Genomic DNA, 17,583 nt, shown 5'->3' on the forward strand with positions numbered 1-17,583 from the left:
GTGATAATTCAGTAGACTGCTATTAGCTTTTTTGTGTGTTGAGACTTTCAGTGAACTTTTCATTTATTCATGTCTTTTGTTTTTCTGTAGGAAGCAAAGAGATGGTTCGGGTGATGAGGAAGAAGGGCATTGAACATCATCCCAATTTTCGGGCAGTGAAGCATGTCCCATTTGACCAGTTCATTCAGCTAGTTGCCCATGCTGGTTGTATGATTGGTAACAGCAGTTGTGGTGTCAGAGAAGTGGGAGCATTTGGTACACCTGTTATCAACTTGGGGACACGTCAGACAGGAAGAGAAACAGGTAAGTGTATGCATAACTACTTTAATTTTTTTGTAGTTCTGAAGGTTTTTTGTTTCACTTAATAAAGTAAAACAAATGCTTTACAGAGACCATCCTGCAGTGTCAGTACAGCTTAATTTTTGACCTCTTAAAGCTTTGCTGGCTATTCCTGTATTCCTGTATCATGTTGGTGATGAGATAATAAGACATTTATCTGTAGACAAGTTAAATATTTATCTCCATTTGCAGTGCATCCCATTTAGCAGAGAGGCAGCTAATTGTTGTCCTTTATTAGCTACTTCCATGTTCTCTTGTATGCATTTATCACTTTAAAAACAGGAACTCATCACCACATTAGAAATTTAACTGTATTGTGGTATTTCAGTCATGCAGATTTGACATAAATGACCACTTGCCTATGGTTTTCATTGTACTTATAGAATTCTGTTGAAAACTAGTACTCTACCCTACATGTTGTGTAAGAGTAATGTTGATTTGGCTGGAGTCTCCTGCTCAGAAGAACTAAAAATGATTACTTCATTATGATTTGTAAAGCAGTTCTTATCCTCTAGCATAATTTAAGTACGTGACTCATCCTGTTCTGTTAACTTTTACCATCTAGGTGAAAATGTTCTTCATGTTCGCGATGCTGACACACAGGATAAAATTCTGCATGCGCTACAGCTCCAGTTTGGTAAGCAGTATCCATGGTAAGTATGTTTCATACCAGGGGGGTGTTGAAGTAGTTAAGAAAAGCATTTAGATGTGGCTTGCTGTATTTGTTCACAGACATTTTAGTGTGCTAATCTGAGGTTACTAATGATGTTTTGGTATAATTGGTAATTTAATATCCAACAGAAATCAAAGAGGAGAAAATTCATGTATTAGTTTAGACAAGAATTATGAAGACAGCTCATTCCATAGTGGAACACAGAGTATGGGGGAGAACATCCTGCCTGTCTACCTTTGACATCTGCTTGAAAGACTCACTACTTTGTAGCTGGATTGGCTTCAGGTGTAATAAATGGAGAGCCATGAGTGCAAACTCTCAGAGATGCTGCTGGATGTATTCACTGCTCTTCATACTTACAGTACTGAGCCTCAGTTCTAAAACAACTGAGCTCTTAAAAACTTCAGGATGTTACATATGTTTCATAAGGACAAGACTCAAGAGTGTATTTGTTAAAGACCTCAGTATAATAATAAAATAAACACTAGAGTACTAAATGTCTGATATTATTATGTACAGATATATTTTAAAATGAGACTTATCTGTAGCAAACTGATGTAAATGGGAGTCTTGAGAAGTCTCCCCAGGAGCCAAGATTCAGGACATTGCTGACAGGGTACCACAGATTGTCGAGAGCACAGACTGCTATCCCGTTACTCTTTCACGTGAGCATGAAGCATGCAGTAAAGTAGAACATGGACAGACTCAAAGACTATAAAACCCCATTGCAATCAACTGGGGAATGAACCAGGCCAATCAGGATAGTGGCAGATGTTTTTTAGCTGTGTCACATGACAGGAGCCACAAAGCCAGCTGCCTCACAGGTGTGTGTAACTACAGGGGATCCTCTTGCTTCCCTCTAGGGATACCTGCACCCTCTGCTCCCTTTTCTTCTCTAAAGTGTCTGTATACCAATGCAGTATGGGGAATAAGCAGGAGGAGACAGAGATTTATGTGCAGTCACAGGGCCATGATTTCACTGCTGTCACAGAGACATGGTGGGACAGCTCACGTGACTGGAATGCTGTCATGGAGGAATATGACCTTTTTAGAAAAGACAGGCCAGAAAGGTGAGGCAGTGGAGTTGCTTTTTATATGAAAGAAAAATTGGAATGTATCGAGCTCTATGTAGGGACTGATGAATGAGTGGAGAGCTTGTGGGTGAGAACTAAGGCATAGACTAATACGGGTGACATCGTTGTTGATGTTTACTACAGGCTGCCTGATCAGGAGGAGGAAGCTGATGAGGCCTTCTATAGACAGCTGAAAGTAGTCTCACAGTCACAGGTGCTGATTCTAATGGGGGACTTCAAGCAGCCTGCTAATTGCAGGAAAATCAACACTGCCAGGAACACGCAGTCCAGGAGGTTTCTGCAATGAAATCAAGAAACTTTTTGTGGCAGATCGTGGAGGAATCAACGAGGAGAGGTGTGCTGCTGGACCTTGTTCTCACAAAGAGGAAAGGGCTGGTTGCTTATGTGATGGTTGTGAGCAGCCTGGGATGCAGTGACCGTGAGATAGTGAAGTTCAAGACCTTACGTGGAAGAAGAAAGGCACTAAATAGGATTATAGAATTACCACTCTGAACTTCAGGAGAGCCAGCTTTGACCACTTCAAGGACCTGTTTGGAGGTATCTCAGTAATTAGAGCACTGGGAGGCAAGGAGGTCTGAGAGAGTTGGTTAACATTCAAGCAGCACTTCTTCCAAGCTGAAGTTCAGTGCATCTCTAAGAGAAAGAAATTCTGCAAAGGTGGCAGGGGACCTACATGAATGAACAGGAAGCTCATGGAAAAAACTCAAATGGAAGAAAAAGATCTGTGCAATGTGGAAAAGGGGTCTGGCTATGAGGGAGGAATATATGAACGTAGGCAGGGAATGCAGGGATACAACAAGGAAGGGCTAAGGCTCACCTGCAATTAAATCTGGCAAAGGAGGTCAAGGACTATAAGAAGGACTTCTTTTAAGTATTTGAACAGCAAAAGGAAGACAAGGGAAAATGTGGGTTGTTGTTGACAGAAGTGGGTGCCCTGATAACAGGGGCACTGAGAAGGTGAAGTTACTGAATGCCTTTCTTGCGTCAGTCTTCTAAGACTGCTCCTCAGGAATCCCAGACACTGGAGATAAGAGAGAAGGTCTGGGGAATGGAAGACTTCCCATTGGTCGATGAGGATCTGGTCAGAGATTGTCTATGCAAACTCAATACACACAAATCCACAAGCCCTGGTGGGATGCACCAACAGGTGCTGAGGGAGCTGGCAGAAGTGGTTGCTACACTACCCTCTGTCATCTTTGAAAGGTCATGGGGAATGGGAAAGGTGCCTGAGGACTGGAGTAAAACCAATGTCACTCACGTCTTCAGAAGGGTAAGAAGGAGGACCCAGAAAACTACAGGTCCGTCAGCCTCATGTATATCCCTGGGAAATGGTAGAGCAGTTTATTCTGGATGGCATCTCCAAGCAAGTGGAAGAAAGGGAGGTTATCAAGCATAATCAACATGGATTCACCAAGGGCAAATCATGCTTGATCAATCTGGTAGCCTTCTATGCTATCATGACCATCTGAGTAGATGAGGGAAAGGCAGTGGATGTTGTGTATCTTGACTTCAGCAGGGCTTTAGACTCTTTCTCCTACAACATCCTTGTAGTGAAGTCAAGCAAATGTGGGATAGATGAGTGGAGGACAATGAGGTGTATAGAGAACTCGCTGACAGAAAGAGCTCAGATGGCTCTGATCAGTGGAGTTGGAGTTGATCAGTTGGAGGCCTGCAACTTAACAATGTTCCCCAGGGGTTGTTACTCTTGCTTAAGTCTTGCTTAACATCGTTAGTAACCTGGATGAAGGGATGGAGTTCACCCTTAGCAAGTTTGCTGGTGATATGAAGCTGAGAGAAGTGGCTGACACACCACCGGATGACTGTGCTACCATTCAACAAGACCTGGAAAGACTGGTAAGCTGAGCAGAGAGGAATCTGATAAGATTCAACAAGAGCAAGGATAGAGTATTGCGCTTGGGGAGAAGTAACTGCTTGCATCAGTGCAGGTTAGGAGCTCACCTGCTGGAAAGTAGCTCTGAAAAGGACTTAGTGGCTCTGGTGGACAGCAGGTTCAGAGAGCAGTATGCTCATGTGACCTAGAAGAACAGTGTATCCCAAAGTGTGTCGCAGAGAGCGTGGCCAGCAGGTTGAGGGAGGTGATCCTTCCCCATTCTGCCATGGTCAGGCTACATCTGGAATATTGTCCAGTTCTGGGCTCCTCAGTTAAAAAAAAAAAAAAAAAAGACAAAACTTTTGAAGAGAGTCCAGGAGAGGACCACAAAGATGACTAGGGGCCTGGAGCATCTCCCGTTTAAGGAAAGGCTGAGAGATCTTGAACTCTTCAGCCTGAAGAAAAGAAGACTGAGAGGGGATCTCCTCATTGTTTATAAATATCTGAAATATGGGAGCCAAATGGATGGGGCCAGACTCTTTTCGGTAGTGCCCAATGACAGGATAAGAGGCAGTGGACAAAAACTGCAACACAGGAAGTTCTATACAGAGACAAGGAAGAACTTATTTACTGTGGGGGTGACAGAGCACTGGAACAGATTGCCCAAAGAGGTTGTGGAGTCTTCTTCTCCAGAGATACTCAAAAGCCATTTGGACACTTTCTGGTGGGACCTACTGTAGTGGACCTGTTTTACCAGTAGGTTGGACTAGATAATCCTGTGAAGTCCATTCCAACTCCTACAATTCTGTGATTCTGTGAACATACCATTACCACCATACTATTACTGCCATTTATTACAATTACTACTTGTCATGTTTGTGATAAGTATATCTTGTCTGAGTGTGTAGCATGTTCAGAAACTCAATTCTTAGTATCTGTAATTTTAGATTGTTATTCTGTGGGGCCTTTAACTGAACTCTTATTTGCTCTTTTTCTTTTTTCTTTTTTTAATTAAAAAACTTTTCAGTTTTTTCATCCCATGTTCCATATTCCTAAATGAAGCTAATGTCAGGCTTGCACAATCTGTTGTTGTTTGTGATCTTCAAGCTACTGTACTCTAACTACCACATACCACAATATACTTGAGTAGTCCAAAGTGTAGTGTTATCATAATATTGATATTATAATTTTGTAACGATACAGTATTACAGCCTTCTGTCATTTAAAAAGATTTTGAGATTGCAGTGTTACTTCCATTTAAATTGATTTTTTTTTTTTTTTTCATATTATAGCTCAAAAATATATGGTGATGGTAATGCTGTTCCAAGGATTTTGAAGTTCCTTAAATCTATTGACCTCAAAGAGCCATTGCAAAAGAAATTCTGTTTTCCTCCTGTCAAAGATAATATCTCTCAAGATATAGACCACATTCTAGAGACACAGAGTGCTTTGGCTGTGGACTTAGGTGGAACAAATCTCCGAGTAGCAATTGTCAGTATGAAGGTAAATATTATCCTTCTAGCTATTCTGCAAACTTTTGGGGGCTTTGTGGTTCTTTTCCTAGGACGAAGATATGCTTAGGATGCAGAAGACTTGCGGAAAGAAGCAGCATGGTCCTAGTTGCATACCTTTTACTCAAAGTCATACCATCTTAGAAGTATAGGGCAAGTTTCTGATTTGTTAGTTCCCTGTAAAAGCTCCCTGAGTTCGCCATGCAGCTTTTCATTTGTCAACAAAGAGGGAAAGGTTCCATACCCTGTCTCGTTACTTTCCTGTTGACTTACACAGCTATGTAACAGATGCACAGAACCACTTTTAGTAACAGCCAGTATTTATAAAAGCAGTGTACTCAGAGGAGGTGGTGGGTGGTCACAGGATACAGAGTATTGCATCTCTTCTACCCAGAGAAGGTAGTAAGTAATCAAAAATCTTAGTATCTTCCTACACAGCAGCATGATAAGTAGCGGCACCAAACCTTAAATGGAAAACATTTTGTGTAAGACATAACACCACAGAGATGTAGACCACTTGTAAAGAATCAGGAGAAAAATAAAATACTAATTACAGGTCTGGAAAACAGGGAAAAGTTGAACACACTAGAGTTGTTTAGTACAGAGAAGAGAAAACTACTGTAAAAAAAGCCTTCAGATATGTAGAAGCCTCTTCCGCAAGGAGAAAAATCAGTTCAACATGTATGAAGAAATAGAAATGGATTAAAACTACAGAGTGGAAAATTACTCTAAAGGATTTTTTACTATCCAACTTAGCTGTAAATTCAAAAGTTGGAACAGGTTGTTTGGGGCAGTATGATGTCTTCATCACAGAAATAATAGGAACTACTTTTGAAATAGGCTTGAAATTACAGCTTGAAATTAGAGTGTGTAGGGAGAGTTAATGGTACCCACGCTTAGAACTTCACCTACCCATTTGTCTGCTAACATGGCACAGTAAGAACCTTTTCTTTGCCTGTGCCATAGAACAGATAAGGATGCATTGTGTGCATAGTTTTGCTTCCTACAAACAAGATATCATGGGTGCTTGCTAACTCACTCAGCAAGGCGAATATATGTAGTGGGTGAAAGGTAACGAAAACTGAAGTCCTAAAAAAAAGCGAGGCTACCAGAATGGCATCAGTATCAATCTGGTGTCAGGTCACTTGTGAAGGTGTGCTATAGTGAAACAAGTAAACACAGCCATAATCATCAGCTGATTTCCCAGAATCAGAATTTCAGAATTACAGAATATCTACTTGAACTTGTGAGCTTCAAGGTAGGGGCAATAATGATGTAACTATTATTTAGGTATGGTGTTAAAATACTTGCAACAGTTATTACCAAGGTGATAATGAGAAGACAGTTAAGACTGAAGAATTTTAACTCATTTAAACATTAGTTTTTCTGCTTTAGAAAACAATAATAAAAAATAAAAATTCTGCAGAATTCTGCAGCCTTTAAGGATTTGATTAAAGTTTGTGATGAAGTTTTTGACTTTTATTCTCCGTAGTGATGGAGAACTACTCCTTCTGTTGCACTGTGTACTTTCAGGTATCTAAATCAGTTAGACATAGTTAGAAAAGAAGACAAAATATCGTCCCCAAAGAAATGGGAAGAACTGTGGAAATAGACCAGTTAGGGTTCAGCATGTTTGTATTCACTTGAAAGTATGTGTGTGGCAGTTAAGGTCTGAAAGAAAACATTTTCAATTATCATTTTTTTTAGCAGTCAAACTAATGCCACCGTTTCTACCAACAGAAAGATGAAGATAACTAACTTGGAAAAAATGCTGCCTATTCTACAGTGTGTAGTTTGAGATGACATTTATGAAAGTTAAAATGTGAGCAAATTAGAGCAAAATGATCAAAGCTTCATAATAAAATTTAAAGTTTTAAGCATTTAACAGCAAGTAGCAGAGATGAAGGTGAGGTTTCCAGGAAGAAAATAATAGTTTTCAAGAACTCAGGAAGTGCTCCTTTTGAAAGCTGCTGTCTTTGGAGGTTTGCTGTAGCCTTGTCTTACAAATAACTTCCTCTGTTTCACCTTCCCCTCCAAACCAGAAGAGGAAACTAAGCATCATTTAAAATAACAACATCAGAAAGCACCATTGCTGGTGCTGATGGAGTGAAATGTAATGCTCAAAAATATCAAAGTTCTGGCATTTTCTTAGTTATTTTGGCAAGGACATGTGAGATGTGTGGCATATAGACTGACTGACTTTGTTATTCCTTTGTCCTTAGTTGTGCAAATACACTGCTGTTCACTTATGCATATTTTGTAGAGTACTCATTATATAATACAAAGAACAGCTTTGCTGAAGAAAATAGCATCTTCTGCATATTCATAGCCTTGTCCTGCAATATAATTATTACATTAAGGTCAGTTCTTTTGTACCACAGATTCAGATGTGCATAATTAATTTTTATACTACCAGTGCGTGACTCCCAGGCTTTAAAAATAATCCCTTCCTCCTGCATCCTCCCTCCGACATACATCAGATGTCACAGCAGATGTACTCCAGAAATATTTCCAGTGACTCAGAGTCATAACCACTTAGAAGAAAGGTTATTTCTGAAAGGATAGTAAGTTGTACATTAAAATTTGAAGCACTTCTCTCTGGCTGGTATAGCAACAAAATGCTGTACCAGCCAGGTATTTCCAGATGGTCAGATTAGAAGCATTTCATTCTTAAGTGCAGTGGATTCTGCTGTTTTTTGTTTTTGTTTTTAACAGTTATTATTAATTTTCTTAACACTTAAGAATTGAGCTGAAGAGTACTGCTGTATCACAGTTTATTCCTAACAACAGTTCCAGCACATTTCCTTATGCAATTCACATGTTCCATCTATATTTTATTTCAGCTAGGGAAAATTGAAGCAGAATGTAAGTCCTAAGATACAGAATTTAAAGCCTTCCTCTTGCAAGTTTGTCCCCCAGAGTCCTCAGGAATCAGAGGACAATCTGTTCTGTAGCACCAAAGTCTTAAGATGTATTAAAAATACATATATATATACTTACCATTTTTAAGTTGACCTGTGTTGAAATTAAAGAGAAATTTCATTACAAAGTAAATTTCTGTGGAGAACATTTATGGTTTTTATTTTCTAGGGTGAAATAGTTAAGAAGTATACCCAGCTCAACCCTAAAACTTATGAAGACAGACTAGATTTAATTCTAAAGATGTGTGTAGAAGCTGCATCGGAGGCAGTAAATCTGAACTGCAGAATTTTGGGAGTAGGTAAGTTAATGAATACTTTTTTGTCTTTTTATCTGAGAATTTCAACATGTAATGAAATCACTACTGACTAATGTAAAGCATTTCTTTCAAACTGATCCTGTATATTTTGAACTCTTACACTGCATTCCTACCACATCTGAAAAAATTAACTTTTTATGAAAACGAGAAGCTGACTATAAATATTGAAGTTGCTCTAGCCTGTAACAGCCAGGAAGGTAATCTGCTGAGTTTTAACAGTGCCCAAGTCCTAACCTCTAGCACAGTTGAGCTTACAGTAGAAGCTTCCAGGTTACTGAAAAAATTGCTGTTTGTACTTATTATATGGTTTCTATACTTCTGAATTTGAATGGCACATTCTGAAGGTTCTCTGAATTAAACATATATGAAGTCTGTGGTACACAGCAGTGGATTGTGAAATTCCCTGCAGAATCTTTGTATTGAAACAGGTCTTGAAACAACTCCAGCTGAGTTCAGTTTGCTTTGTTACCTGTAAACCTTTCTTTATGGCCAGGATTGGTTGTGCTGTAGAATTCTCAGTTGTATTGCGGCAGAACAAAAAGGCTACAATCTTAGATCAGTTTTGCAGCTAACAGAGATAGAGGCAACATTTTTCATTCATTTCCATTTTGCTTACACTGTAGTAGGGTCATAGAATGGTTTAATTTATTAGAGATCCTTAAAGACCATCCAGTTCCAATGCCCCTGCCATAGGTGGGGATACTGTACACTAGTTTGGGTTGCCCAAAGTACCCTCCCAAACTGGCCTCGAACATTCTCAGGGATGGGGCATCCACTGCTTCTTTTGGGAACCTGTTCCAGTGTCTCACCACCCTCATCATGGAATTTTTCTTCCTTATATTCAATTTAAATCTACTGTTGTTCAGTTTAAAACCATTGTCCTTTTTCCTGTCAATGTATGATCTGGTAGAAAGTCTTGCAGTCTTTATTATAAGCTCCCTATGTACATTGAAAGAGCCTTCTCTTCTCCAAGTGTTTTCTCCAAACGTTTTCTCTTCTCCAAACATTTCTTTTCTCCAGCCACAACTCTCTCAGCCTGTCTTCATGGGAGATGTTCTTCAGCCCTCTTTGATCATTTTTGTAGCCCTCCTCTGGATGCAGGATAACAGGTCCATGTTTTTCTTGTGCTGGGGACTGAGAACTGGAGACATTAGTCTTGTGTGAGATCTCATGGGAGCAAAGGAGAGGGGGATAGTCGTCTCCTCTGCTGTGCTGGCCGTACTTTTTTATGCAGGCAGGATACAGTTGTGTTTTCCATCCATCAGCACCCCCAAGTCCTTCTCTACAGGGCTGCTTTTGATCTACTCATCCCCCAGTCTGTACTGACCTTGGGGATTACCCCAGCTCAGATGCAGAACTTTAAAATTGGCCTTGTTTAACAGACCCACTCCTCAAGCCAGATAAGATCCCTTCAATCTAGCATATCAAAGTTATTTTGAACTTTGAAAGTTTATTATTTTTGAAACAGTGTTAAACACACAGAGTCAGTAAGAAGTGTCTGTTTTGCACTTCACATCTTTCAGACTACCTGTTGCATAGTACCCATGACTTAACCACCCAGACTAGTTTACTAGTTTACTAGTTTAGTATCTTTAGATAAGCTACAGAATTATATAGTGTCTGCACAAGAATGATGGCTAAAATATCCAAACTGTGGTGTCTAGAACTAGATATCTCTATAATGGAGTGGCCTGCTCCTCAGAAGTCCAGAAAGAATCCATCAGCTTTGGAATCCTCACCAGCTAGAGAAAACTGATTAATGGTAACAATTCTCTTTACATGTCAGTAGTAGCAATAACACTGGCAATAATACATGGAATTTTTTACCTTACCACTCTGCTTCAACACTGACAGGGAAATAATACTTCTCAATGCACAAACTAATTTTTACTTATGGTTTTAAAAAGACTTAGTTCTGCTTTTTCTCTCCTGTACTTCTGGGACTTAGGTATTTCCACAGGTGGACGGGTAAACCCTCGAGAAGGAATTGTACTTCACTCCACAAAACTCATTCAGGAGTGGAGCTCTGTAGATCTCAGAACCCCAATATCTGATGCTCTGCACTTGCCAGTCTGGGTGGATAATGATGGAAATTGTGCTGCTCTAGCAGAAAGAAAATTTGGTCATGGAAAAGGAATAGAAAATTTTGTAACACTCATCACTGGTACAGGTGAGTATGTTATAGTTCAGTGAAAAGTGAAGTTGAAACACCAGAACACCAGAACACTCAGAGGCTCATCTAGTTTTAAAAGCATAAGCACCTGTAATGCCCTGATATATTAACTTCTTAAGCCACAAATCCTTGTGCCACTGTATCTGTTTGTACTTTTATTCAGGCGAATGAAACCTTTTGCATGGTACATCTTTCTTGATAAATGTAAGCTGCTGACAAGACATTTTCTCAAAATAAACAAAATTTGATTAATTTTAGCTGGAGTAGTTTTAGTTTATTCAGCTCTATATCTTAATTAATTCTCTTCTTTCTGCAGAAATACAAGATCAGAGTATATCTGTAGAATAGCTAGATAAGAACTGAGTAAGACAGATCGTATCTCAAGTGCAAATGTAGACTTTTCTTCCTAAGCATACAGTCCTTTTGACCATTTCCCACAACATTTAGAGTATTCTTCATGACTAGTTATTCTGAACAGCTATTGAAATGCAGTATTAAAACCTCTGAAAATAAAAAAATTTAAGGCCACTTCTGGTGTCAGCTTTGAGAAAAAGACCATGACCCACAAGCTTAAAAGATCTGTCACAGTAGTCCAATATCATCCACGATTTTAAATAAGCTTGGAAAAAATGGCAATCAATATATACTTGAGCAGGAGGTAGCTACAAGGTTACTTAGTATGTATGCTGAATATGGAGAAATTTGTCGAATAACAGTCATTTATGGGATCCAGTACAGAAAACCATGGATACACAAACTTTTTCCAATCTGTATTAGAATAAGCCAATTTCAATATCCTATTGAACTAGGGCGTTTGAAGACTGCATTTTATCTTTTTTACTATTGGCTGGTTTTGTATCTTTGCAGGAATTGGAGGTGGAATCATACATCAACATGAATTGATCCATGGCAGTTCTTTCTGTGCTGCTGAGCTTGGGCATATTGTAGTATCTTTAGATGGACCAGAGTGCCTTTGTGGTAGCCAAGGATGTATAGAAGCATATGCCTCTGGAATAGCATTACAGAGAGAAGCTAAGAAACTGCATGATGGTATGTATGTGTTCTATTTTTGAAAACATTTAAGTGATTCCTAAACTGCAGTATAGTTTAAAAAAATAAATTCAAAGGAGACATTGAAAAAAAGACCTGCCACCAGGAGGAGACAACAACAGGTATACAGGCAACTGGCTAGGAGGTCCTATGTATAGGGAGTGGAGGAGCTGCAACCAAACAATTCTTTTTCAGATATGGTAGTATGCAGTCAAGCCATATTTAGAACCCCTGTCTTCAAAATTGCAATAAACATGTAGCAGAGTTCAGTTTCTCCTTTTTAATGATGTGGTAAGTTTTGCAACTTGGCAGGCATTCTGTGAGCAGTTGAGTTTCACAGGCATCATCTTTCAGCAACAGCTTCTCAGTCTATTGACTGAGTTGATAACATTTATACTTGATTTTATGAAGCTTTGATGCAGGTGATCATATTAGTGAATTACTTCGTTTGAATTTGATGCTCTCCTTCTACAAGCAGTTCCCTGAACTGTGATCACTAAATTCAGAGCAGAGCCAATAGCTCAAATTTCAGACTTCAGAATGTAAGTAGAGATGTGGAAACCTTAACTGCCTGTTTACTCCATTTCTTAACACATCACCATTTCTATCTCTTGGCTTTCTCTCCTCCCCTTCAAACAGAGGATCTGCTTTTAGTAGAAGGAATGTCAATGAAGAATGAAGAGGTTGTTAGTGCTGCACATCTCATTCAAGCAGCTAAACTTGGAAACACAAAGGCAGAAAGCATTCTCAGAACAGGTAAGAAGATAGCCAAAGGTGGGAAAACCCTCCCATTATTAGATTTTTGGGGATACAGATATGGTAATGCACTCTAATACTACAAACACAACTTTAATGTCGATTTGAGGACGTCTATCTGTATAATTACTACTTGTAATGAAATGTTAAATGCAAGTGTTGGAGGAAGTGTGAGCAGAAGGTGTATTGAAGATTCTCTGTTTTAATAAATAAGATTAAAAGTTCCTGAAAAGATCAGTTTGGTCTTAAATGAAAAAAAGAAGTGAGGTCTCAAGGTCTCCATATTGAAGAATTTGGGGAGACATTTTTTTGTAGGCAAGGGAATGTCTAATTTGAGCAAGCAAAGGCAATTTGCCTATTATTTTACATGGGATAATTTACTATTTTACTAGCTTGAAACATAAAATCATAGAATCACTAAGGTTGGTAAAGACCTCTAAGATCATCCAGTCCAACCATCCACCTATCATAAATATTTCCCACAATACCAAGTCCCTCAGTACCACATCTAAGCATTTCTTGAACACCTCCAGGGACAGTGACTTCACTACCTCCCTGGGCAGCCCATTCCAGCACCTGACTGCTCTCTTGAAGAAGTATTTCTAACATCCAATGTGAATCTTGCCTGGCAGAACTTGAGGCCATTCCTTCTCATCCTATTGCTAGTTACATGGGAGAAGAGACTGTCCCCCGCATCACCACAACCTTCCCTTCAGGCAGTTGTAGAGAGCAATAAGGTCAATCCTGTGCCTCCTCATCTCCAGACTGAACAATCCCAGGTTCCCCAGCCACTCTCTGTAAGACCTGTACTCCAGACCCCTCACAGCTTTGTTGCCCTTCTCTGGATGTGCTCCACGGCCTCAGTGTCTTTCTTGCAGTGAGGGGCCCAAAACTGAACACAGTACTTGAGCCAGGGCCTCACCAGGGCTGAGTACCGAGGGCCAATCACTTACATGCTCCTGCTGGCTGCATTATTTCTGGTAGAAGCCAGGATGCCATTGGCCTTTCTTCATATGTACCTGGTAGCACTGAGAAGTTAGAGTAATGCTTTGCTGTTTTCTTCTAGAGTACAAGTGTGGTAATACACAGCTTGGTCTTTCACATCCATATTATTGAATAATGCACTACTGCACATCTTTTTTTCTTTTTAAAGGAAAGACTAATACAGTCTGATAACACAAGCTCAAAACTTGTAACACTCTTCTGAATACTGAGTTATTTGCTGCTATTAGATCTATTTCAAAAAATCGTGTTTGCACTGCTTTGAGTATTCCATGTAATTTCTTTTCACTTTATTTTTTTCAGCTGGTACAGCATTAGGACTTGGAGTTGTGAACATTCTGCACACCATGAACCCCTCTCTTGTGATCCTTTCTGGAGTCCTAGCCAGCCACTATATTAATGCTGTCAAAGATGTGATACATCGACAGGCTCTGTCATCTGTTAAAACTGTGGATGTGGTGGTCTCAAATCTAGCAGACCCTGCTCTTCTTGGAGCTGCTAGCCTGGTACTGGATTATACTACCCGTAGAATATACTAGGTGCTTGGAAGAATTGAACTATTGAACAGAAATGAACTATTCATGTTCCTTATGGGTGGAGGGAATACTTTGCCCAAAATCTTTCTTTGACCAGAGCAGCTACAGCAGAATCAGAGTAATGATGTTCTAAATAGTTAGTGACTACTTCAACATTTCCTAATTGAGGTATTACCTTTTTGTATTTTTTCTAAATTTCATCAAAATTGATAGGAACTATTGTGCAATTCTGTTGATTTTAATCACCTCAAAGCCCAGATGTTGCTTTAAGTGTAGCTGAATTATTTATGAGCGTATCTTGATGTACGGTAGGAAATATGTGTATTGTGTCAAATTATAGCTAATACTTGGGGATCCAGTTCTCATTTTTCACCTTTGTGAAATGAGAAGTCTACAATGTGACCAGCTTTTCGATTTACAGTTTCCACCCACAAAGTAAATATGATACAATCAACAACAGCAGGTGTTAGTTTCTGTAAGTGGAAACAACCGAAGGTGCCTCCGCAAACAAAGAAGCTCTATTTAGAAGTGGTTTGTGAAGGACTAGGGGGATACAGTTATTTATTACATCGCCTTTAGAGGGCAGAGTCCCATTTTAGAAGCTTTGCATATGAAGGAGAAAGACAGTTGTCTTGTGACCTTGCAGGCTGCAAGAGCACTTCAAACAAACTGACAAGCGTAGCAGTGTTCACCTTTGTGTTCTAGCTACAGCCCACAGTAAATCTTTTTATTGTTGAGGTTAAATTTCATTTTAATGGGTATTCTCAAAGGACTTAGTCTACCACTTTGCCTCCCAAATTAGTGGAGGGGACTTTATTCTTCAGAGGCCAGTTATCTGACAGCCAACAATGTGGTACATATGAGCACAAAGACTGCCTTCTGAGAAATCTCATTCACTGCAGAGTGACATAGTGCATCTCCTCAGCAGTGCTGGGGCTGCAGGTGAAGTGTCAGTGATGTCCTGCATTGACCATCAACTCACAGGATGGAAAGTTAAATCTGAGCCTCATCCTCACTTTGAAGACATTCGTTGGCCTTGGAGCAACTAACCTTAAAGGCTTGCCTTGTTAAAACACAGTTTATATGACACTCTGGAAGTTTCCACAGGAAACATTATGAGAGAGAGAGAGAGCTTTTCTGTGACCTGTGTAGAGGCCAAAAATCACACGGTGTGGTGTGTACATTTAAGAAAGGGCAGGTTTCTGATAAGTAGTTCTGCCTCTATTGATCTGCTTTTTAGTGCGCTTTGAAGATACTGTAGTACTGACAGTTACTTGACACAAGAAGAAACTGAAAAACGGGACAATATAAGTGGTCAGCTATCCCAGAAAGAAGACAGCTGCCAGAGAAACAATCTTGTATCCTGGCATTTAATGAATCATCTGCTCCATAGTAAGGATATACTGACTCTTCACCTTTGCTAAGTTGCATCAGGCTTTATGTGTTCCTTTTCATTTAGCGTCTGGATTTAGTTGATGAGTCCCAGTAACTTCAATACCAGAGCAGTAGCTCCATGAGCAGGTCAAGAAGTCTGTTTTGAATCTACACTGACAGCAGCTCAGGGTGGGGCTATTAGTATTGAGGCTCTAACAGAGAGAATATCTATTGTTTGACCTTTCCATCCCCCCAGCATCACGAGGAATGTCTGATAAAAAGTGGGACCAGGTTTTGCTTTCCAGACTTTCCAATGCTGTTTCCTTTTTGACATCTCAGATAAAATTTTTCCTTAGCAGCTGAAGGGAGATGGCAGGCAGTGACAAAATATGAAAGATATTTAAACATTTCAAAACATTTGATAAAATAAATAAAAAGCCTATTCTCTTTAAGAAAACAGTTATTAAAATGTTTTTGAAGTTGTTTTTTTCTGGCAACTGGACAAAAACCAGCTGCAAGGGGGCAAGTGGTGCAGAAGAAGTCCTTGGTTTTCCTGAGACAGTTGTCAGTTTATAAAATTAAAAAGATGTTCATATTTAAAAGTGTAGTAGTGACTTTTGTTTGCTTTTTCTGTTATTTCTTCCTCCCATGTTCAGAATCCTGTCACACTTCAGACATTCTTTGTGAACCAAAGGTTTCATGGACACTACTCCTAGTTCTATCCAGTGCCAGGGGAGAACATCTACAGTGCCATGATGTCTGGTTAGTTGATGTTGACCCTGGGCACTTTAAAGCACCCCACTCCTTGAAAGTCATGATCCCTATTAACAGCAAATCAGCCTTTATATCCATTATTGGGAGGGCAAAAAGGCAATAGCTGGATTTCCTTTTTCCAAGCTATCTTCAGCATTTCAGACTGAAATGGACAGCATGTGAGACTTACACCACAGTGCCTTCCCATTACTGTACTGGCACCATCTGCTAAAACCACCAGTTGGAGGAGATAGAAGTCTGGTTTTATAATGTGTCTTTTAAGTGCACGTGGTATCACAACTGTGCTGAAGCTTTAACAAGGTTGCCAAGGATGCCACAGTCAGCTCTCCTAGCAGAATGGCATACGGCTCTGAGGAGCATGCTAGGAGACCCCTTGGGACATGCATTTTTATTGTCAGTATTAACATGCACCAGCAGTACTTGAAATTGCATAGTGTCAAGAGGCTGAAAAGTAATTTAAACTGATGCAGGCTTAATGCTGTACCTTACAATTAATGTAATTATTGCAAGTCTTCTTCTATAGAAGTCATATGGACTTCTATTAGTCCATATGCTGCGTTGCTCCATTTGGTAGGAAAAACTGGTCCACCCCAGCACTGCCAATGCACAGATGCAGACAACTGGGAGCAGGAGCAGTGAAAAGGCCAGCTGGCCTCTTCCTGCTGCCTTGCCTGCTGATCTCTGCTGATGCTTTGCAAGCAGCATAGCTACTCAGCACTGCAACAATGTCTGGAATGTCTTTTTAGTCTCTCAAGCAACAAGTGTTATTCTGTAGTTATTCTGTCTTTGATCTGCTATCTAAAGAGTGAAAAAATCAACAAATGCCACAGCCTTCTGGTGGCCCTTCCATTTAAATTGTAAAAAATCGGGATGCACAACCAGTAGAAATAATGTCAACAGTGTATTGCAGAAACAAATCATACTGCGCAGTGAAAGAGTTTGTATTCGCTCACCTGCCTTAGTGAAATCTGATCACCGTGTCTCTCTCAAATGCAGTGGAGAGTACACAGGCATTAATGAGGGGAAAATGCTGGAAATGTACAACCCTCAGGGAAGACCAGGTAACTTTGGAAAATTGCTCATCAAAGGCACACTAAAACCCTTGCTTTAGCAGCTGAAATGTCCTTGCTATTGTCATGCATTTAGTACAGCTGTGTTTTAGTCTGGCACACAGCTTTATTTGCTTTGTACTCTGAAAGCAGATGCTTTGCACCATGAGTATGTAAGTAAGT

The 17,583-nt window shown here is 39.8% G+C and overlaps 1 protein-coding gene across 4 annotated transcripts in view; it reads left to right on the forward strand.

The window, feature by feature from the left end:
- The window catches only part of GNE (glucosamine (UDP-N-acetyl)-2-epimerase/N-acetylmannosamine kinase), a 35,346-nt gene extending 19,167 nt beyond the window's left edge, over window positions 1-16,179 (forward strand). For all 4 annotated transcript variants that reach the window (XM_085214482.1, XM_085214484.1, XM_085214483.1 and 1 more), the window contains exons 5-12: window positions 91-303; window positions 905-992; window positions 5,230-5,440; window positions 8,539-8,668; window positions 10,635-10,856; window positions 11,727-11,909; window positions 12,549-12,665; window positions 13,971-16,179. In XM_085214482.1, the coding sequence (XP_085070608.1) occupies window positions 91-303; window positions 905-992; window positions 5,230-5,440; window positions 8,539-8,668; window positions 10,635-10,856; window positions 11,727-11,909; window positions 12,549-12,665; window positions 13,971-14,206 (1,400 nt within the window). In that variant the 3' untranslated portion in view covers window positions 14,207-16,179. The remainder of the gene's footprint in view (window positions 1-90; window positions 304-904; window positions 993-5,229; window positions 5,441-8,538; window positions 8,669-10,634; window positions 10,857-11,726; window positions 11,910-12,548; window positions 12,666-13,970) is intronic.
- Window positions 16,180-17,583: the final 1,404 nt, after the last annotated feature.

Source organism: Meleagris gallopavo, chromosome Z (genome assembly GCF_905368555.1).
Source record: "Meleagris gallopavo chromosome Z, MGAL_WU_HG_1.1, whole genome shotgun sequence".
In the NCBI taxonomy this organism is placed as follows: Eukaryota; Metazoa; Chordata; class Aves; order Galliformes; family Phasianidae; genus Meleagris; species Meleagris gallopavo.